Source organism: Aotus nancymaae, unplaced genomic scaffold, assembly GCF_030222135.1.
Source record: "Aotus nancymaae isolate 86718 unplaced genomic scaffold, 86718_ANA_hifiasm-v0.15.2.pri h1tg000016l, whole genome shotgun sequence".
NCBI classification, from domain to species: Eukaryota; Metazoa; Chordata; class Mammalia; order Primates; family Aotidae; genus Aotus; species Aotus nancymaae.
The window spans coordinates 30,465,956-30,490,116 of record NW_026988428.1 but is presented as its reverse complement, the minus strand read 5'-3'; the positions used below and the strand labels follow the sequence as shown (position 1 = coordinate 30,490,116).

Below are 24,161 nucleotides of genomic sequence, written 5' to 3'. Positions count from 1 at the left end.
TAGGAGGCCGGGGCCCGGGGGCCGGAAGGTTACTGCGCTCGCTGTGGCTGCTGCGTCGGCTGCGTGGGCGCGGCTAGGTCACGCCTCCGGCACCGCCACGCGCCAACCCGCCCGCGGCGTGGGAACAGTTGGGTCGTCCCCGAGGGCCTCCCAGCGCACGCTGCTAGCCCAGGGCTTTCATATCGATCCGCCCGGCCCCGGAGGCCCGTGCCCTCCCACACCGCCACCCATGTCCGCTTCCCGGGGTGCGCCCGGAGCCTGGCCGCTCTCCCTGCAGGTGACCAGTCCCCGTTTGGAGTTCAAGATTCCCGCCGCTCCATCTGAACTCCACCCTTCCCTCTGATTATTATTATTTTTTTAACTCTCACTCCGGTTAAGCTATATTGATCTTAATCTTTCATCTCGGACGTCCCTTTAAGGGGATTGAGCGAAGATTCCGATTGCAAGCCGCAGCTGTGGCCTGTGCCCGCCAGCCCCTCGCCCACGGGAGACGCCCCCGGGGGAGGCGGAGCTGAGCTGGGCGGGGCGGGAGGGCCCGGGTCGGCGGCGGGCGGGGCGGGGCGGAGCCTCCTCCTGCACGGGGGAGCCCCCGGGCTCGCCCCAGATCAGGCACTCCTACCCTTGGGGCAGTGGCCGGGCAAGTCCGCGGAGAAGCGGCCAGCGGGCGATGGAGACAGAGAGACACCCGACGAGAGGAGGCGGGGTGGGGGAGGCGGGGAGAGTGCGGGGGCGGAGGCTGGCAGGGGGCGCTGGAAGCTGGAGCGGTCCGTGCGCTCCCCGCGCCCGAGGGTGCAGGAGGCTCTGAAGCGGCGGCTGCACCGCGGGGCCCAGGCGGCGGCTGGGGGGCGGGGGGGCGCTGCCGCCGCCGGGGGCGTCGCCGGCCTCGGCCCCTTTGTTCTCGCGCGCTCCCCCTCGCCGCCCACTCCCCTGCTGTCGCGCGGCGGCGGCGGTGGCGGCTGCGGCTCCTCCCGCCCGAGGCAGTCGGGCTCGGCGCCGGGGGCGGGAGGGGGCGGGGGGAGCGCGCCAGCCGCGGAGAGTGGGGGGCGATGGCGAAGCTCCGGGTGGCTTACGAGTACACGGAAGCCGAGGACAAGAGCATCCGGCTCGGTTTGTTTCTCATCATCTCCGGCGTCGTGTCGCTCTTCATCTTTGGCTTCTGCTGGCTCAGTCCCGCGCTGCAGAATCTGCAAGCCACGGCGGCCAACTGCACGGTGCTGTCGGTGCAGCAGATAGGCGAGGTGTTCGAGTGCACCTTCACCTGTGGCGCCGACTGCAGGGGCACCTCGCAGTACCCCTGCGTCCAGGTCTACGTGAACAACTCCGAGTCCAACTCCAGGGCGCTGCTGCACAGCGACGAGCACCAGCTCCTGGCCAACCCCAAGGTAAGAACGCCCCGCGCACCCAGGGGCTCCCCGCGAGGGAGGTTTGGGGGCAGCGTCGGTGTTAGACCCCGCGCGGGGAGGGTTCGGTGTGTGCTCGAATTGCTCAGAGGTGACCAGGTTGCGCAGGCTGTGCTCAAACCAGGAATGAATACATCAAGGAGCCCCAGGGCTCTGCTCTTTTAGGTGGGTTTACGCGTGGCGACCAGTGGTACCCAGAGGCTCATTTTAACACCTATGTTGCCTGGTGTCAGGTTTTGAGGCCTCGACCCAGTCCGGGTCCTGCGCCTACCGGACCGGGTTTGGAGAAGTGCAAGGGGCCCAGAAAGTTAACTTTTCCTGCATTTTGAGCCAGTGGTTAGCGGGGATCCACCCACTCCAGCACTAGGTCCGAGCTTCAGCTGGTCGCATCTGGAACTCAGCTGGAATGACCTTCCTTGAAAGGTCGAGGGGACCCTCTAAAGTTGTGAGAGAGAGTTCCTTAGCTTTTCGCTCTACACAGACATTTTTAACTTGGGGTTCAAAGATAAGCTTTTGTGGCTTCACAAACGACCTGAAATCAAATGTGAAATATTGCGGGTCCATTTTGGGAAGTACAGAGGGCTCCTAGTTTTCATGAAATAGATTCTCAAAAGAGTCTCCAGGGAGCCTAGTGTCCCTTTGTGTTTAGGGACAGTCAGAAATCGCCTGGTGAACAGTAAAACTTACTGAAAATAGAAAACCTTCAGTGAAATGTACCTAATATGACTTCTCTGACAACGTCTTTTGGTCTGGAAAGCAAGCAAGAAGAAAAAGAAAAAAAAAAAGGATAAAACTTGGTTAGGACTCCCGGGATGGAGAGCAGAGAGAGGAAGTCTCAGAAAACTGTTCCCAATGGAGAAAAATAACTTATAAAAAGCAGTGTCCTTAGCCTGTGAACTAATTGAGCTTTGTAGTGCACCTGGTTCTGGTTCTCTTTTTTTCTTCCTTTGATCTTTTCTACCCTCCTTGTTGCTTAACTATCACAGTAAAGGTATGTGTCTTTTAAAAAGTTACTGACATTTTTCATTTATTTGAGGGATCAAGCAGAAAACCAGTCCAGAAGGGAATTAATCTTGTGTACACAGGAAAACTTTCTGTTAACTGTAACAAGATATATTTGTATTAATCCAACAGAAAAAATTCTATATTAATATTGTAATAGTATTTAAAACAAGCTTACCATCACTCTGCAATAAAACTTGTGATCTAACCTCCTGAACAGTAAATTCTTGAATTTAAGAAAATTTTAAAACATTATTTTTAAAAATATGGATGACTCCTCTCAGAAAAAAAAAATGCTCCAATTGACAAATGAATATTCATTTACCTTAAAAAAATTGATAATACATAAGCAGTTACTATAGGACTAAGGATATAGAATTTAGATTATAATGTTAGAGATCTTGAAGAAGAGGTGATAACGTCTCAAAGACAGATGTTGTAAGTTGATCCTCTTAATGCTCAGGAATTTAAAAAGAAATCCCAGGGTTTTAGAAACATCACTTTGTTGTTTTTTAGAATTAAGTCAATAATGTCAAAGATAAGTACCAACCGGTAGTAATAATTTAGAAATTGTGTGTTAGTTCATCATTTAGAAGTTGTTATAGTTGAAGAAACATTGCTAATTACTTTAAGATAGTGGTTCAAGCACTAATAAATTTCATATATATATCTATATATACATAGATATGCACACATGCACACACAACAGTAAATGGCTAATATTAAAACATTGACAAATTATAATTTATTACAAAAAGACTGCTTCACAATTTTCAGGCAGCTTGAAGAAGGATTTGGCAGAAAAAGTAAATTGAAATCTTTGGGACATTGATTTTTTAAATTACTTCGAAGCAATTACAATGCTTTATGCATACTAAGATTTCTCCTCTCTCTTTTCTTTCTCTCTCTCTCCTGAAAATAATCATTTTTTTTCAGTGCCAGTTTAGATCTTGACAACAGTTGTTTTGAAAAAGTACCTAAACAAAATACATTTTATAAAGTAAAGTATTCAGGAACTGACAGAACTGGAGAAGGATATATTTATGTTACAGAAGTCATGGATGACATACTATCAATTTAGTCAAGGTTTTCTCAGCCAAACCAATTTATATCTCTTTATCCAGATTATAATTATGTTGTAGCATTTATAGACTATAAGCTTGTTCTTTAGCATCACCTTTCTATTTTTGACCAAATAATGCTCAATTTGGAAATTCTTATAAGCAGTGTGATGGAAAAATTTAATGTAATAAAAATATTATGGCAGACTCATGTACATAAGCAGAATGTTTCCACAGTGTCCCTGCAATTAGACAATACCCATTGTCCATTCCTGTTGCATCTTGGCTGCCCAGATCTTTCTTTCTTTTTTTTTTTTTTTTTTGCCTTACTTTACCTCTTTATTGAAGGCCTAGGTTTCCTCTCTGTTTCTTTGTAGAATGTCTAGATTCCCAACAGTATCTTGAATCCCAACCACCTTCAACCTTTTCTTCATGACCCACTAACACAAGAAACCACTTAGGAAATCACTTCTTACAAAAATAGAGTAAGGACTTTTTCCTCTCCCTTGAGTTTGCAGCATTAATTACAGTAAGAGGCAAAGGAGGGAAAGAATACATTGCAAATATAGAATTTCTTAAGCCATAAACTGCTAAAGAAGATACTGTGAGTAAATTTGATCTTTGACTAATAATTTCTTCAAAATACCTTGAGTTCCTACTAAATTTATTTATCTTTTGAATTATATCCTTATTGTCTAAAGCAATCACTATATCCAGTCTTGTAACAGATTATTCAAGCCAACAAATTAGCCGCAGGGAGATGATCTCTGTGGATTAACCATAACAAAATCTAAATTTGGGGTCAGCTTCCTCTTGCTACTATTCCTGTCACCACACTACCTTTTTGTGACACAGTTGTACCTGCTAGGAGCTTTGGTTCTCACCTGTGGCTGTACATTAGAGTCACCAGGGGAACTTTAAAAAGAAATTCTTATTGCTGGGTCCAACCCTCCAAGATTCTGATTTGGTCTTAGTTGGGGCCTGGGCATTGGCGTTTTTTAAAAGTTCTGCAATGATTCTAATATGAAGACAAGATTCAAAAACCACTGTCTTAGGGCCTGGCATGGTGGCTCACGCCTGTAATCCCAGCACTTTGGGAGGCCGAGGCGGGTGGATCACGAGGTCAAGAGATAGAGACCATCCTGGTCAACATGGTGAAACCCCGTCTCTACTAAAAATACAAAAAATTAGCTGGGCGTGGTGGCGCCTGTAATCCCAGCTACTCAGGAGGCCGAGGCAGGAGAATTGCCTGAACCCAGGAGGCGGAGGTTGCAGTGAGCCGAGATTGCGCCATTGCACTCCAGCCTGGGTAACAAGAGTGAAACGCCGTCTCAAAAAAAAAAAAAAAAAAAAAAAGATACTGTTGGTGCTACTGCATTTAGGGAGTTGGTATAAAAAGAGAGGGACTCAAGGAAATTCTGAAGGAAAAATATCATTTAAAATTATTGTATAAAGATTAGTTTAAAACTAATAATTAGTTTAAATGAAATAAACTTAATTCCAGACATTTGCATTTTCATAATTATATACATTGGATGACAAAAAAAGATGAATTTTTTAAACTGCCTTCTTGTTTTTGAGATAAGAGAGAGTGGGTGATTAGAGATAATGTGGTTATTTATTTATTTATTTTGAGATGGAACCTCTCTCTGTTCTGCAGTGCAGTGGCATGATCTCAGCTCACTGCATCTTCCACTTCCTGGGTTCAAGCGATTCCCCTGTGTCAGCCACCCAAGTAGCTCGGATTACGGGCATGTGCTACCATGCCCAGCTAATTTTTGTATTTTTGGTAGTGACAGGGTGTCACCATGTTGGCCAGGCTGTTCTTGAACTCCTGACCTCAAGTGATCCACCTGTCCCAACCTCCCAAAGTGCTGGGGATACAGGTGTGAGCCACCACGCCTGGCCTATATGTTTATTTTTATTTTGAGTTTTTTTCCCTTCCTCTAATAATAAAAACCTAGAAACAAAAGTTAAGAAGGCTCCTTCTAAGAAACCACTACTTGGAAAGTGAGAGAAATGCATTAAGGAGAAGAAAAACTTAGGTGGGACTGAACAAGGCTTTAAGCTTTAGGCTTTAAGTATATCTGCTGAAGCTGGATGTACCTAACTACAGGTCATCATGGCTCGCAGTTACCTTGACGCTGTCCACATCCACTCATGTACCCTGTCCCAGTGCACTGTCTGGAGTGGTTTCTGAACTCCTTCCTGGAACATTCAGTTTGATACATTTTGCATTCTAGAGACATTCATCATATCAGAACTGCATGATAAAAGGCTAAGCAGAATTGTGATGACTTCTTTGTAACCTTTATTTCTCTTGAAAAAGTGGCTTTTCGTGGTTATTTTTCCTTTGGAGATAATGTTATATGATATTTGATACATACATAAAATTCAATTTAGGAAATCCTTTTTTTTGGCATCTATTATAATGATCAAAGAACTGGGCAAGAAACAAGAGGGCATACAAAGATGAATTTTTTCATTTAACAAATATTCATCAAGTGCCTATCCTGAGCTATGTGTGCATCCAGGTGCTGAGACTAGAATAAGATCAAAACAGAGTTTCTGCACTCATGGAAATTGTATTCTGCTGGGAAGTAACAGACAAGAAATAAATTTATATATAATGTCGTGTCATGTAATGATAGGTAGATAAAGAAAATTCAGTCAGGGTAAGAGTATGCACAGTGACAGAAATAAGTGAAGGACTCTTCTTTTGGACAGAGTGGTCAGGGAAGGCTGCTCTGATAAAGTGTCATTTGCACAGAGACCCAAAGAACATGAGGGGATGAGCAGAGGTAGAAAGGATGGAAGTAGTGAATCATGTGGCTGTCTGGAGACAGAGCGTCCACCAGCTGAGGAAACAGCAAATGCAAAGGCCCTGAGAGAAGTGTCTGTGTGAGGAGCTGTGGGGGCGAAAGTGAGGTTGGACCACAGTGAACAAGGTGGACGGTGGGAAATGAGGTTAGGGTCTTAAAGAACATGATAGGGACTTTGGATTTTATTCCAAGCATGGTGGGAAGCTGTGACATTGAGCAGGGCTGAAATATCATCAGACTGAGACTTTGGAAAAAATGCAAATGATCCCTGTCACTGCTGAGTTGAAAATAAAATGTATGTGTATGTGTATATGTGCACATGCACACATGTTGACTTGTGCAGAGTGAGAGGTGCAGAGGTAAGATTGGAAACAGAAAGTCCAGTAGGACAGGCAAAAGAAGGTGTTGGCTTAGATCAGTAAGTAGCATTGGTAAAATTTACTGATGAATTGGATATGGGGAATGAGGGAAAGAGGAGTTGAGGATGGCTCCAAAGTTTGTGTCAAGCAAAACTGAGTGAATGGAGGTGCTTTTAGTAATGGAGAAAATAAAGGAACAGTAGGTTTGAAGGCGTGTGGATGAAAATCAATGGTTCAGTTTTGCATATGGATAACATACATTAAAAATGAGAATGAATCCATGAGTCTGTTGTCAAGGAAATTATTACCCAGCAGAGGAGATAAGAACACAAATAACTATCAAACAAGGCAGAACATTAAGTTCTAGAGAGAGGTACAAGCATTATGATATGAACATCCAGAGGGAAAGACGGGGAAAGCTTCATGGAGAAAGAAGCATTTGCTATGAGTGAGGATGAACAGAGTTTCATCTTGGTGGTGAGGAAAGGTGGGGTGGAATGAAGAGAAAATCAAAGAAGATAAAGTGCAAGAAACAAAGCTATGAACTGTGTGAGTGTAGGGTGTGTTGGAGGATCTGCAGATGGACTGGTGTGCCTGGAACACAGGGCACACAGAGTGAGGTCTTGGGGGTAAGGCAGGAGGGTAAATTGGGGCCCACAGTGTAGAAGACCCAGACAGCCAGGATGGGTTTGCTAGACACTGGGAAGCCATGGTAGGAAGAATAATGTCTCCCCTCAACAACATCTACACCCTAACCCTCAAAAACTATAATTGTCTTATGTCACATAGGAAAGAGAAATTAAAGATGGAGTTAAGGTTGCCAGTCAGTTGATATTAAAATAGGGAGATTATCCTTAATTATCCAGAAAATCTCAGTAAATACAAGGTACTTAAAGTAGAAGACAGAGGCAGAAGGTCTCAGTGATGGAATGTGTGAAAGATCCAACTAGCCATTGCTAGCCTTGAATACAGAAGCAGGCCATAAGCCAAACAAAGCATGTAGACTTTCTCCAAGGAAGTGGTAAAAGACAAGAAAACGGATTTTTCGCTAGGCCTTCTGTAATGATGATCACATCGGGGTCACCACCTGAGACCTTGATCAGCACTTGGCGGGGGTCTGTCCTGCAAACCCTGACTCCACAATAGATGAATAAATACACTCAAACACAGACTACAATGAACAAGTGGACTAGGGGGTCATGCACTTCCCACAGAGCAAGATTGCAGCTACACGACCCTCCACTAGCTGTTCCTCGCTTTTATTCAGTATAGATTTAATGACAGAGGTTCTAAGTCAACACGCTTGTGAATAATTAACATGGTTAAAAATGTGTTTTTACGAATGATAAAAGGTTTGGTTCTGGGGCCCAGAGCAAACACCATTAGTGTGTAATCTCTGTGGTGATCTCTCCCTAAGAGGGCCATCCAGCACAAAGTTTACATGAGTAAACAAGCTAGTTAGAGTAGAGACAAAGGAATGTGGGGTAAACAGACTTAACTGGGAAAGCTTCTGTCATCCCTAATCTTTACCCTATGACAATGCTTTAAGGTAAGAAGCGGCCGCTTTCAGCCAGTTTCATTATTACAAGTTTTGAAAACTTTTCAGCCTTCCAAAAGGTTTGAGACTATATCTTATAACTTTCCCTGATATTTCCCTTAATATTTTGCCAACTACCCTGAGTGAATCCTAACAGCTTTCAGAATGCAGCCTGGCGTCTTGGTTTTAGCCCAGTAAGATACCTTCTAGACTTCTGACTTCCAGAATTGTAAGATAATAAATTTGTGCCATTTTAAGCCACTAAGTTTGTGTTAAAGCAGCAATAGGAAACTAATACAGAAGTCAAGGAAGGTTTTTGAGTAGGTGACAATTATGATTAGATATTTAAAGGTGTGGTCAGAATGTCTCTTTAGAAACAATCTAATTTGGGCTGGTACAGTGACTCTTACTATAATCCCAGCCACTCAGGAGGTTGAGGCCTGTACAACTTAGTAAGATCCCATCTCTTAAAAAATATAAAGGAAATTGGCTGGTCATTGTGGTGCACACCTGTAGTCCCAGCTACTCTGGAGGTTGAGGAGGGAGGATTGCTTGAGCCTAGGAGAACAAGACTGCAGTGAGCTAAATTTATTTTAAATATATGCTTTAGCACTTAGGCCTGGGTGACAGAGCAAGACTCCATTTATAAAACAGAAACAATCTATCTGCAGGATGTTAGGCTCTATCTGTCTGAGGTTACTTATCATAATCTATCTCTAACCTGCATTTGTGGATGTCATTTATGAAGCTCTCAGTTATATTTGTAAGGTCCTCAAACGTTATGCATAAAAAAAAATCAGAAACTAAAAATCAAAAGAGATTTGTGATGTTACAATACATATTAGTTATAATTTGGTTACAATACATTTATTTGATCACAAACTTGCCTCATTATAAAGCTTTTTATGAGTTGACACATTTTATTTATTTAAAATGTTTTGGGCACTTATTTATGAATGAAGATGTCAAGTTTTATTTCCTTTGGGTTTAAATATTTTTTCAGTCTTGAGCAGAATTCCATATTCAGTTTAGTTCCTAGATCAGCAGTACATTTATATTTCAATTACCATAATTACTCACAGTAAAATGCTGAACAGAATAGTTTTTAACATTGCATATGTTTCCAACCATTCCTCATGCTGTGCCTTAGGTATTCTCTACAACACGTAAATTAATGTGTAAAAATTTATACTTATGAGTGGTAGTAATAGCCTCTTCTGTTCTTTTAAAATAACCAGTATAATAATTGCAAATCATTGTATTTTATTAAATTATTTACTTCTGTGGCCACTTTTGTAAATAAACTAAGATACATTTATTTTAAGTATGTATGCTTTCTTGAGTAGTGTAATCCAACAGATTAGGTTACTGAGTGGTCTCTTTATACTGAAGCACATGTGAAAAAATACCTAGACTTGCTTCGTCTTCATGTGACTGATGTAGTAGATCAAATGGACTTTGAAACCTTATCTAATTTCCAGTTTTACTAGTTTTAATTTAACTATATTGCAGCAGCATATGTTATATTTTATTGGAGAAAACTAAATCTTAGAAACTAGAAGTATAATCCATTTTATTATTTGTAATAAATATATTTAGGATAGTCTTGATCCAAACAATTTTATTTACAAATAGATCTAAAGAACTGAAAACCAGACAATAATACTGTTTAGTGAGTGCTGAATTTGTAATTCCTATTTTAATTACCTTTTGTTTTCTTTATTTCAATGATAAAAATGGTAACAGAATTCATCACTATTTCTTCCAAACCCACTTCTATTCTGGAATTTTTTGTTTCTGTTAATTGTATCATCATTCTCTGGTATTAATATTTTTTATAAATTTGACTGCCACTGTCTTATTCAATGCTATCTTTTGCTTTGATTACAGTGTCTCTTCAATGAGCTTATGGCTAGTCTTTTTTCCTCCAAATTAGTGGTTTTCAAAGTGTGGTCAGTGGACTGGCAGCATCAGAATTATCTGTGAACTTGTTAGAGATGCACATTCTGGCTGAGTGTGGTGGCTCACACCTGTAATACCAGTACTCTGGGAGGCTGAGGCAGGAGGATCGCTTGAGACCAGGAGTTCAAGGCCAGCCTGGGCAACATAGCCAAGACCCCATCTCTACAAAAATTAAAAGTAAAAAGTTAGCCAGACATGATGACACACACCTGTAGTCCTAACTAATCAAGAGGCTAAGGCTACTTGCTTGAGCCCAGGAGGTTAACCACTACAGTCCAGCCTGGGGAACAGAGCAAGACCCCATCTCAAAAAGGAAAAGAAATGCACATTCTCAGTCTCATCCTCAACCCACTGAATCAAAAACTCCACCTGAGTTTCAGATTTAGTAGTTGTGTGTTGGGGTTCAACAATGTATAGGGACAATTACTCTGATTTTATGTTTACATTTATATAAAAATAAAAAATAATATGATTTATACAATAGAAGTACATAACTAACTACCAGGCAACCAGGTGGGGAAAATGACAGAATATAAAGTAAATAGTCCAAAAAGAAGGCAGCAAAAGAGAGAAGACAGCTAGGTGTGGTGGCATGTCCCTGTAGTCCCAGCTATTCTAGAGGCTGAGGTGGGAGGATTGCTTGAGCTCAGAAGTTTGAGACCTGCCTGGGCAATGTAGCAAGAACACCCACCCCTTCTCTCTCTCAAAAAAAAAAAAAAAAAAAAGTTGGGAACTATGCAGAAAGGAAAGAGAAGAGAGAGAGAGGGGAGTGTAGGCAGATAAAACAAATTTTGAAATAATTATATATTAAATTTAAACCTGAATATATACGTAATTACATTAAATGTAAATGGACTAACTCCTTCAATTAAAAGACAGAGATTGTCAGAATGGAAAAATCAAACTCAGATATATGCTGTTTTCAAGAGTACCACATAGAATATAAGGGCACAGAAAGGTTGGAAGTAAAAATATACACCATTGAAATATCAACCAAAGACTGAGCATGGTGGCTCATGCCTGTAATACCAGCACTTTGGGAGGCCATGGTGAGTGAATCACTTGAGGTCAAGAGTTGAAGACCAGCCTGGCCAACATGGTAAACCCTATCTCTACTAAAAATACAAAAATTAGCTGGGTGAGGTGGCTCATGCCAGTAATCCCACCTACTCAGGAATCTGAGGCAGGAGAATTGTTTGAACCTGGGAGGTCGAGGCTACGGTGAACCGAGATTATGCCATTGCACTCCAACCTGGGCAGCAGAATGAGACTCTGTCTCAAGAAAAAGAGAAGGAAAAAAGAAATACCAATCAAAAAAGAAAGAAAGCTGTAGTATTTATGCTATATGAAATATAGACATTGACACACAAAAAATCTGTTGCTAGAAATAAAAAAGGGCATTTTATAATTAAATTAATCAGCTATTGAATGGAGTACTTTAACAGGAACCTAATAACAAGGACTTGAATAAAGCAGATACTAGTTTTTTTTTATTATTTTACTTTAAGTTCTGGGATACACGTGCTGATCATGCAGGTTTGTTACATAGGTATACCCATGCCATGATGATGGTTTGCTGCATCCATCGCCCCATCATCTACATTAGGTATTTCTCCTAGTGCTATCCCTCCCCAATATCCCCACCCCCTGTGGTTCCTCTCCTAGCACCCCACCCCCAGGCCCCGGTGTGTGATGTTCCCCTCCCTGTGTCCATGTGTTCTCATTGTTCAACACCCACTTATGAGTGAGAACATGCAGCGTTTGGTTTTCTGTTCTTGTGTCAGTTTGCTGAGAATGATGGTTTCCAGTTTCATCCATGTCCCAGCAAAGGACATGAACTCATCCTTTTTTGTGACTGCATAGTATTCCATGGTGTATATGTGCAACGTTTTCTTTCTCCTATCATTGATGAGCATTGGGGTTAGTTTCAAGTCTTTGCTATTGTGAACAGTGCTGCAATAAACATACATGTGCATGTGTCTTTATAGTAGAATGATTTATAATTCTTTGGGTATGTACCCAGTAATGGGATTGCTGGGTCAAATGGTATTTCTATTTCTGTATCCTTGAGGAATTGCCACACTGTCTTCCTCAATGGTTGAATTAATTTACATTCCCACCAACAGTGTAAAAGTGTTCCTTTTTTTCCACGTCCTCTCCAGCATCTGTTGTCTCCTGATTTTTTAATGATCACCATTCTAACTGATGTGCTGTGGTATCTCAGTGTGGTACTAGTTTTCTTTTCTTTTGTTTCTTGCATAAATGTCTGAGATTGTAGGCTGTCCATGATGCTGCACCATACCCAGATTCCCACTATCTTGTTGCTTTACCATCCTTTACAGTGTTTTTCCTAACTTGAATCATTTCTGCCTACTAGGCGATATGACAGGAGAAAGAGAAAATAGAGGGTATACAGCTTCCTTTTTAAAAAATTGAGATATAATTCACATAAAATCTTTGACCTTTTAGTGTGTACAGTTTTTAGTAATTCACGGAGTTGTTTAACCATCACCACTATCTAATTTCAGAATATTTTCATCACCCCCAAAAGAAATCCTATAAATATTGATTCTCATTCCTTATTCTCCCAACTTGGTCAGGATATTTAATTCTTTTTGTAGATTTCTGGATTTTGTTTGCTAATATTTTGTTGAGGATTTTTGCATTTATATTTATAAAGGATATTTGTCTGTACTTTTCTTATGATGTCTTTGTCTGATTTTGGTATCATAGTAATAGAATGAGTTGGGAAGTGTTCCCCCATCTGTTTTTTTTGGAAGAGTTTGTCATTATACACCATGATCAAGTGGGATTTATTCTAATAATGCAAGTTTGGTTCAACATGCTAAACAAATCAATGTAATAGATTACTAGCATAAAGGACAAGAAAACCATAATTATCGCAATATATGGAGAAAAAACATTGACAAAATTCAACAGTCCTTTCATGCTAAAAAAAATGACAACAATAACAAATTAGGCATAGAAGGGAACTTACTCAACCTAAAAAAGGAAACCTATGAAAAACCCACAGCTAATATTATACTTAATGATGAAACATTGAAAGCTTTACTCCTAAGATCAAGAAGAAGACAAGGATGTCCACTCTTGCCGCTCTTGTTCAACATTGTAGTGGGAATTCTAACCAGTGCAGTTAAGCAAGAAAAGCAAGAAAAAGAAATAAAAGGCAACCAGGTTGGAAAGGAAGAAATAAAACTATTTTCAGAAATTGCATGATCTTATATATAGTAACTTCTAAAGACCTCCCCTAAAATTTATTAGAGCTAATAAATGAATTCAGCAAAGTTGCAGGATACAATATCAGTATACAAAAATTAATTATATTTTTATGAACTAGGAGTGAACAATCCAAAATAAAATTAAGAACACAATTCTGGCTGGGTACGATGACTCACACCTGTAATCCCAGCACTTTTGGAGGCCAAAGCAAGAGGATCGCTTAGCTCAAGAGTTCAAGACCGCCCTAGGCAACATGGCAAAACCCCATCTCTACAAAAAAATTAAAATTAAAAAAAGTCAGTGTCATGGCATGTGCCTATAGTCCCAGAAACTTGGGAGGCTGAACTGGGAGGATCGCTTGATCCTGGGAAGTTAAGGCTGCAGTGAGCTGTGATCATGCCACTGGACTCTAGCCTGGGTAACAAAAAAGAAAAGAAGAAAAGAAAAGAAAAACAGAATGCAATTCCATTTCTAATGACATCAAAATAAAATGCCTTGGAATAAATTTTATAAATTTAACAAAAGCGTAAGACTTATAACCTGAAGACTACAAAGCACTACTGAGAGAAATTACAAAAGACTTAGATAAATGGAAAGACATCCTTTGTTCATGGATGGGAAGACCTAATATTGTTAAGATAGCAGTATTCCTCAAGTTGATCTACAGATTCATTACAATCTCTAGCAAAACCCCAGCTGGATTTTTTTTTCTTTTTGCATATATTGACAAGCTGATTCTAAAATTCATGTGGAAATGCAAGAGAACCATAATAAACAAAACCATCTTGAAAAAAGAGAACAAAATGGAAAGGTTCACATTTCCTGAGATACGCTGTAAATATTGCAGATTTGGTTCCAGACCGCTTCAATAAAGCCAATATTACAATAAAAGAGTCACACAAATTTTTTGTACATATAAAAATTACATTTACACTGTACTATATTAATGTACAGTACCGTTATGTCTTAAACATGTACATACCTTAGTTTGAAAATGTTTTATTACTAAGATGCTAATGGTCATCTGAGCCTCTAGAAGGTCATAATCATTTTGCTGGTGGAAGTTCTTGCCTTGATGTTGATGGCTGCTGACTAATCAGGGTGGTAGTTGCTGAAGATTGGGGTGGCTGTGGAAATTACTTAAAATAAGACAGTGAAGTTTCCTGCATCAATTGACTCTTCCACAAAATATTCTTCTGTTGCATTTGGTGGTATTTAATAGCATTTTACTCACAGAACTTCTTTCAAAATTGGAATCAGTCCTCTCAAATCCTTCCACTGCTTTATCAACTCAGTTTAGGTAATACCTAGGTTCATTGTTGTCATTTCAACAATGTTCACAGCATCTTCACCAGAAGTGGAGTCTATCTCAAGAAACCACTTTCTTTGCTCATCCAAATGAAGCCTCACTTGTTCAGTTTTCATTATGAGATTACAGCAATTCAAGCTATACTTCTAATTCTAGTACTAGTAGAATAGCAGCAATTCAAGCTATACTTCTAATTCTAGTAGAATATCTTCAAGCTCTGCTTCCCCGCTCCAGAAGAAGGAGTCTCGCCCTGTTGCCCAGGCTGGAGTGCAGTGGTGCAGTCTCGGCTCACTGCAACCTCCACCTGTGAGTTCAAGTGATTCTCCTGCCTCAGCCTCCAGAGTAGTTGAGATTATAGGCATGTACCACCACGTCCAGCTATTTTTTTTTTTTTTTTTTGTATTTTTAGTAGAGACAGGGTTTCATCATGTTGGTCAGGCTGGTCTCAAACTCCTGACCTCAAATTATCTGCCTGCCTTGGCCTCCCAAAGTGCTAGGATTACAAGCATGAGCCACCATGCCCGGCCTTCAAGCTCCACTTCTAATTCTAGCTCTTTCCTATTTCCACCACATCTGCAATTACTTTCTCCATTGATGTCTTTAACACCACAAATTGTCCATGAGGGTTGGAATCAACTTCTTCCAAACTCCTATAATGTTGATATTTTAACCTCCTTTCATGATTTGCTAATGTTCATAATGGCATCAAAGTGTTGAATCCCTTCCAGAAATTTTTTCATTTACTTTGCCCAGATCCATCAGAGGAATTACTATTGATGGTAGCTATAGCTTTATGAAGTGTTTTAAAAATTTTATTTATTTATTTTTGAGATGGAGTCTCACTCTGTTACCCAGGCTGGAGTGTAATGGCATAATCTCAGCTCACTGCACCCTCCACCTCCTGGGTTCAAGTGATTCTCCTGCCTCAGCCTCCTGAGTAGCTGGGACTACAAGTGCATGCCACCACACCCAGCTAATTTTTATATTTTAGTAGAGATTGGGTTTCAGTATGTTGGCCAGGCTGGTCTTGAACTCCTGACCTCAAATGCCTCACCCTTCTCAGCCTCCCAAAGTGCTGGGATTTTAGGTGTGAGCCACTGCACCCAGCCTAAAGTGTATTTTTTAAATAATAAGACATGAAAGTTAAACTTACTCCTTGATCCATAGGCTCCAGAATGGACGTCATGTTAGCAGGCATGAAAACAACATTAACCGCCTTGTACCTCTCCATCAGAGCTCTTCGTTGATGAGGTGCACTGTCAATGAGCAGTAATATTTTGAAAGGAGGTTTTTTTTCTGAACAGTAGGTCTCAACAGTGGGCTTTAAATATTCAGTAAACCATGCTGTAAACTGATGTCCTATCATCCAGGCTTTCTTGTTTCATTTCTAAAGCACAGGCAGAGTAGACTTAGCGTAAATTTTAAGGGCCCTAGGATTTTTGGAATGGTAAATAAGCATTGGCTTCAACTTAAAGTCACCAGCTGCACTAGCCCCTAACAAGTCAACCTGTTCTTTGAAGCTTTGAAGCCAGGACTTTCTAGCTATCAAAGTCCTAGATCTTCTTCCAATAGACGGCTGTTTCATCCATGTTGAAAATCTGTTGTTTAGTGTAGCCACCTTTATAAATTATCTTAGCTAGATCTTCTAGATAACTTGCAGCTTCTATATGAGCACTTGCTGCTTCACTTTGCTCTTTTTTTTTCTTTTTGAGACAAGGTCTGGCTCTGTCATCTAGGCTGGAATGTAGTGGTGTGATATTAGCTCACTACAACTCCACCCCAAGCTCAAGCCATCCTTCCACCTCAGCCTCCAAAGTAGCTGGAATTACAAGTACAGTCCACCACACCCAGCTAATGTTTGTATTTTTTTAGAGGTGAGCTTTGGTCATGTTGCCAAGGCTAGTCTTGAATTTGCTCAAGCAATCTGCCGTCCTCTCCCTTCAAAGTGCTGAAATTACAGACATGAGCCACCACGCCCGGCCTATTTTGCACTTTTATGTTATGAAAATGGCTTCTTTTCTTAAACCTCATGAACCAACCTCGGCCAGCTTCAAACTTTTCTTCTGTAGTTTCCTCACTTCTGTCAGCCTTCATAAAATTAAAGAGAGTTAGAGCATTGCTCTGGATTGGGCTTTGGCTTAAAGAAACGGTGTGGCCGGTTTGATCCTCTATGCAGACTCCTAAACCTTTCTGCATATTAGCAGTAAATCTGTTTCACTTTCTTGTCATTCATATGTTCACTAGAGTAGCACTTTGAATTTTTTTGCAGAAACTTTTTCTCTGCATTCCAACTTGGCTGTCTGGTAGAAGTGGCCTACCTTTCAGCCTGTCTTAGCTTTTGATGTGTCTTCCTCACTAAGCTTAATCATTTCTAGTTTTTAATATAGAGTGAGGGATGATGACTCTTCCTTTCACTTGAACATTTAGAGGCCATTGTAGAGATATTAATTGGCCTAATTTCAATATTGTTTTGTTTCAGGAATAGAGAGGCCCCCAGAGAGGTAGAGAGATGAGGGAACAGGTGGTTGGTGGAGCACTTACAACACTCACCCATTCATCGATTAACTTTGCCCTCATATGGGCATGGTTTATGGCATCCCCAAAGCAATTATAATAGTAACATCAAAGATTACTGATCATAGATCACCACAGCAGATATAATAGTCATGAAAAAGTTTGAAATACTGTGAGAATTACCAAAATGTAGCACAGAGACATGAAGTGAGTGCCTGCTGTTGGGAAAAAAAATGGTTCCAATGGACTTGTTCTCAGGGTTGCCACAAACCTTCCATTTGTAAAAGAATGCAATATCTGCAAAATGTAATAAAGCAAAGTGCAGTAAAACGAAGTACGCCTATACAACAAAGCTACAGTACTCAGGACTGTGTGATACAGAATAAGGATGGACCTACCAACCTATGGAATAGAACTGAGAGTCCAGAAGAAAGCTATACATTGTGGACAGATTTTTGACAAGAGCGTCAAGAGCATTCAATAGGGAAGGAACAGACTTTTCAACCACTGGTGCTAGAACAACTGAATATCTACATGCAAAGGAATGAAGTTGAACTCTGATTGCACATTAAAATAATGGATCAGAGACCTAAATGTAAGTGCTAAAACTTTAATGCTTGAATATGATACCAAAAGCATAAGCAATTAAAGGACAAATAGATAAACTGGACTTAATTAATATTAGAAACTTTTGTACTTGAAGCACCATGAATAAAATGAAAAGACAACCATAAAAGAAAATATTTGCAAATAATATATCTGATAAGGGTCTAGTACCAAGAAAATATAAAGAGTTCTTACAACTCAACAAGACAAATAATCCAATTCAAAAGTGGGCAAAGGATGTGAATAGTTATTTTTCCAAAGAAGGTATACAGATGGCCAATGAACACATGAAAAAATGTTTGACATTTTTAGTCATTAGGGAAATGCCCATCAAAACCGCAATGAGATACCACTGTGGATACAGTAGAATGCCTATAAAAATGACAATAAGAAGTGTTGTCAAAAGTGTGAATAAATTGGAATCCTCATACAAGAATGTAAGAATGAAAAAGATACAGCCACTTGGGAACAATTCCTCAAAAAGTTAAACAGTTACCATATGACCCAGCAACTTTTTGCTAGTTAAATACCCAAGAGAAATGGAAACATGTCCGTGCAGAAACTTTGTACATGACTCTTCATAGCAGCGTTATTCATAACAGCTGAAAGGTGGAAACAAACCAAACGTCCATCAATGGATAAATGGATAAATGAAATATCCTAATCCATACAATGGAAAATTACTTGGCTATAAAAAGAATGAAATCTTAATACAATATGGATGAACTTTGAAAATATGGTAAGGATAGGAAGCCAGCCACAAAAAAGTGGCCATGTTATATGAATCCATTTACGTGAAATGTCCAGAATAAGGAAGGAAATCTATAGAGATTGAAAGTAGATTAGTGGTTGCCTAAAGCTAGAAGGCATAGGAGGATTGGGAATGACAGCTAAAGGGTACAAGGGTCTTTTTGGTGTGATGAAAACATTCTAAAATTGATTGTGATGATTGTTGCATACCTCTGTGCAATCTACTAAAAAACATTAAATTGTACACTTTAAATGGGTGAATTGGATGGTATGTGACTTATATTTCAATAAATCTCTTGCCCTAAAAATAATAATGAATGATTGCTTTGCAAATTTTGGCATTTCAAATAACTTACAAAGCAATGTATTATTCAGTAAGTGATGTTAAAACTGCCTGTTATTTTTTAGAAGTAGATTTAAAAATATTAATTTTCTAAATAAAAAACTTGTTAGGAAAATATTAGGAATTATCAAAAAATTATTTGGAAAATAGTTAAAAATATAAATTTAATTAAAATTTTAGTTTTGATGGAATAAAATTTTAAAGGTACAAAAATAAATTATGAAAGTACTAAATAAAATTTGGGTAGATATTTATACATATTTTATACATTAATATTATATATAGGGGGTGAGCAAAGCTTTTCTAAACATAGTAGCAAGGGCAGAAATCATAAAGGAATACATTATTTTATTTAATGACATAGTAAAGAAATACTGACACATATTTTTTAAACATCAAAATTGAAGGAAAAATGATAAATTTGGGCAAATGTTTGTAACATGGTAGAAAAATGATTCAAAAGTAAACATACAAAGAACTCTTAGCAATAAAAGACCATCTCTTCAGTAAAATACTAGGCATGAACATGCATGTAATTGAAGAATTACAAATAAAAACATGAAAAATATGTGTTATCTCACTAATAATCAAAAAAATACAGTCGTTAATTGTCTAAGGTGATTTTGTCCTGCGAACATCATAGAGTGTACTTACACGAAACCTAGATAGTATAGCCTACTACACAGTCAGGCTATATGGTATAGCCTGTTGCTCCTAGGCTACAAACCTGTACATGTGACTGTACTGAATACTGTAGGCAATTGTAACACAATGGTAAATATTTGTGTATCTAAACATAGAAAAGGTACAGTGAAAATACAGAATTATCTCATGAGACAGCCATCTATATGCAGTCCATCATTGACTGAAATGTCATTATTCAGCACAAGACTGTACTAATCAAATCATAACTATGTAAGGTGATAGATGTGTTAATTAGATTGTGGCAGTTATTTCAGAAAGTACACATACATGAAAACATCACTTTATATACCTTAGATATGTATAATTTTTATTTGTCAAGTATATTTTAATAAAGATAAAGGGAAAAAAGAAATATTAATGCAATGTTGAGATACCTTTTCTGCCTATCAAGTTGGCACATATTACATTGGTAACAATATGGAGATGTGGGCATTCTTGTGCATGGCTGGTGGCAACATATTGCAGGAGCAATTGCATGTCAAATTGGAAATGCATATCGAGATCCTGAAAAATACGTGTGTTCGGTTCTTAGGGCTGCCATAACAAAGTACTACTAATTGGGTGGCTTAACCCAACAGAGATTTATTTGTTCACAGTTCTGAAGGCTTTAAGTCCAAAATCAAACAGGTCCATGCTCCCCTGAAAGCTCTAGAAAAACACCCTTCCTTGCCTCTTCCTAGGGTTGGTTGTTGCTTGGAATCCTTGCCATTCCTTGGCCTGCAGTGCATCACTCCAATTGCTGCCTCTATGTTCACTTGGCCTTCTTCCCTCTGTGTGTGTCTCCGTATCCCTCTCTTCTTTCTCTTATAAAAACGCCAGTACAGCCAGGTGCGGTGGCTCACACCTGTAATCCCAGCACTTTGGGAGGCCAAGGAGGGTGGATCACTTGAGGCCAGGAGTTTTAGATCAGCCAGGTCAACATGGTGAAACCTTGTCTCTACTAAAAACATAAAAATTACCTGGGCTTGGTGGCATGCGCCTGTAATCCCAGCTACTCAAGAGGCTGAGACAGGAGAATGGCTTGAACCCGGGCGGGGGCGGGGGTGGGTGTGGAGCTTGCAGTGAGCTGAGATCATGCGACTGCACTCCAGCCTGGGTGACAGGACGAGACTCTGTTTCAAAACAGACAAACAAAAAACACCAGTCATTGAATTTTGGGCCTACTCTAATCTGCTGTAACCTTATCTTAACTAATTACATCTGCAAGACCCTATTGTGTTCATGTAAATTTAAAATTTTTATATGAAAAAAGACTATACACAAATATCAAAGATAAATGGAATATGGAAAAATACACACCATTAATACTATTTTTGACCAACAGTAGCTTCTAAATTTCTCCAATAAAGATGGCTTGTTTTTATGAGAGAAAACCCAGAACGGTTACTTTAAAATAAATGCTCTGCGAAACACAGAGACTAAATATTACAACGGAGAGGATTGATATATTGAAGATAAAACTACCTTCTTACAAAACCGTGCTGTTTCTCCCATCCCAACTTAAGTCACCACAATAATGAATGACTAAAAAGGCCTTTCTCACAGTCCCCATTGGGGGAACATCTCAGGCTTTACTACCAGAGGTCTAAGACAGAGCTGGGCACATAGACATTTGAGAAGCTACCTGTTGTAATGGAAAAGGCCAGGCTAGGTGTAGTGGCTCATGCCTGTAATTCCAACACTTTCAGAAGCAATGTGAAAAGATAACTTGAGGAGAGGAGTTGGAGACCAACCTGGACAACATCGTGAAACTCTAAAAACAAATTTTTTTTTTAATTAGCCAGGCATGGTGGTACACACCTGTAGTCCTAGCAAGATGGTAGGATCACTTGAGCCCGGGAGTATAAGGTTACAATGAGCTATGACTGCCACTGTATTTCAGCCTAAGCAACAGGGTGAGACCCTGTCTCAAAAAAAAAAAAAAAAAAAAAGGCTCATGTGACTGAATCTAGATGATGCTTGCTCCTTTAAAGGTGAACATCTAAAGGTCAGTCACTTAACCTCTTGATCGAGAAAGCTTCACAAGCTGAGGACTATAGATGACATATATAATGCAAATATTATTGATAAATGTTTCTAGAATAAATACATGTTGGTTTTTGTATTTGTAGTTACTGATGTGTCAAACAGGGAGAATTTTACAGATGAGGACAAAGTTTAGGGACTTTGTCACAAGTTTTAGAATTGTTAGTTCAACAAATGTTTATTGAGTATAGGCCACGTTACAGGCACTATCCTAAGTGCTGTGAGTACAGTCAGTGATAAACAAAACCCATGCTGGGTTGGAGCTTTCTTTCTGGTGCAGTCTCTGGAGGACATCACACAGTGTTGTGATGGGTGCATTTACTCTTAGATTTGAGATCGAGTCTACCTCCTCAATCTGTTGAGCTGTCTTTCATCTAGCCTTATCTCCCATATCCTCGTGATGTACTGAATATTTTCTTCTGGTTAATGTCAAACATCTTTCCCTTCAGTGTTTTTTAATGAACATTTGTTTGATTTTTGCGTAAGAGTTGGTTAGAAAATTAACAGCACAAATGTATGGCCTTGAAATTTTTCTTGGTTTTAAAATTCCCATTGAAGATATGCTGAGCATATTCAATGAGTGCAGAATTGTCTTATTTTTGGGAAGATAAATTCAGTTATGAATCCTCAGCAAGTTTAATCGCCAAATAAATGTTCTTCAAAAATACAAAATCAGAAACAGAAATGAGGAAATAACCACAAATACAGGAAAAGTTAAATGAACTTTAAGTGAATACTTTGATCAATTCTGTGCCAATAAATTTGAACTCATAGGATGAGATGATGATTCTCTAGGATAATATGAACTTCCTAAATAAAACAATCTAGTAGAAATTTCTGAAATGTAGACCAATTACCATAGAGGAAATGGAGAAAACTGTCAAAGAACTACAACCGTAAATGTTTCCAGGTCATCTCTATGAAAACAGATAACTTTAATCCTACTTTAAACTATGCCAGAGGACAAAGAAATAAGGAAAACTTCCAAATTATTTTTATAATTTTACGAGTACATTGAAACAAAACCTGTAATAACATATATACAACAAATGAAAATTATAGGACAGCTTCCTGGCCAGGTGCAGTGAGTGGCTCATGCCTGTAATCCCAGTACTTTGGGAGACCAAGGAGGGCGGATCATGAGATCAAGAGATTGAGCCCATCCTGGCCAAAATGGTAAAAACCACATCTCTACTAAAACTACAAAAATTAGCTGGGTGTGGTGGCACTTGCCTATAGTCCCAGCTACTCGGGAGGCTGAGGCAGGAGAATCACTTGAACCCAGGAGGTGGAGTTTGCAGTGAGCCGAGATTGTGCCTCTGCACTCCAACCTGGTGACAGAGCGAGACTGCTTCTCAAAAAAAAAAAAAAAAGAAAAGAAAAAAGAAAAAAAAGAAAAAGAAAATTATATAGGACAGCTTCTCTTAAGAATATTTACTTAAAATCCAAAATGAAATAACAATACTAATCTTAGTGATGGAAGTATCATGGGTTTCTAAATTTTATTTTTGCTTGTTTCCATTTTCTAAAAACCTTTTTCAGACAGTCATATCTCATGTTGTAAGTCTGAGACAATGTGATAGTGGAGATCTTGTTTCAGAGATTACAATATATGTCTTTATAGATAATGGGTGTGTCTTCGAAGTGGGTCTTATATAAATTTTCACAGATTGATTTCATAAAAATTACATTTTTAATGTAGCAGATGTACCATAAATTAAATAAAGACAGGAAAAATGAGGAGGGAAATTGGGATTGTGACAATTTTTTTTATAGTACTATATAAAGACTCTTTTCTTTTTTTTTTGTTTTTTTGTTTTGAGACGGAGTTTCGCTCTTGTTACCCAGGCTGGAGTGCAATGGCGCGATCTCGGCTCACTGCAACCTCCGCCTCCTGGGTTCAGGCAATTCTCCTGCCTCAGCCTCCCGAGTAGCTGGGATTACAGGCACGCGCCACCATGTCCAGCTAATTTTTTGTATTTTTAGTAGAGACGGGGTTTCACCATGTTGACCAGGATGGTCTCCATCTCTTGACCTCGTGATCCACCCGCCTCGGCCTCCCAAAGTGCTGGGATTACAGGCTTGAGCCACCGCGCCCGGCCCCCTATATAAAGACTCTTAAACATTAGTGAAAAAATGACCAAGATAGGTAAAGATCATGGGTGGTCAGTTTGCAGAAAAGAAATGCTCGCTTAAAAATGTACATTAAAATAGGAAGCTCCATCTTTCACCATCAGAAAAGTTTAATTTGGACCATGTTTTTCTTTTTTTTAAGGAGATGGGGAAAGGTGCTCTCATTAACTTCTGGTGGAAGGGCAATTCATACAGTTTCTTTGGAATACCATAATTACATTTTTTGAAACTATATGCCAGCTTTTATTCTTGTTCTCACATGTTTGCATAGATGCTGGTACAAGGAAGTTTGTTGCTCTTTTGTTGGTAATTGCACAAGACTAGAAACTGCTATAATGTTTTTCATTAGAGGACCAATTGGTGCTCTAATGAATTTTGGCACAACTATGCAGT

General features: G+C 39.5%; 1 protein-coding gene across 1 annotated transcript in view; it reads left to right on the top strand.

The window, feature by feature from the left end:
- Nucleotides 1-1,013: 1,013 nt before the first annotated feature.
- Nucleotides 1,014-24,161, top strand: part of KCNMB4 (potassium calcium-activated channel subfamily M regulatory beta subunit 4) — a 70,528-nt gene continuing 47,380 nt past the window's right edge. Inside the window, exon 1 of the mRNA XM_012441243.3 lies at nucleotides 1,014-1,382. Within this exon, the coding sequence (XP_012296666.3) occupies nucleotides 1,047-1,382 (336 nt within the window). The 5' untranslated portion in view covers nucleotides 1,014-1,046. The remainder of the gene's footprint in view (nucleotides 1,383-24,161) is intronic.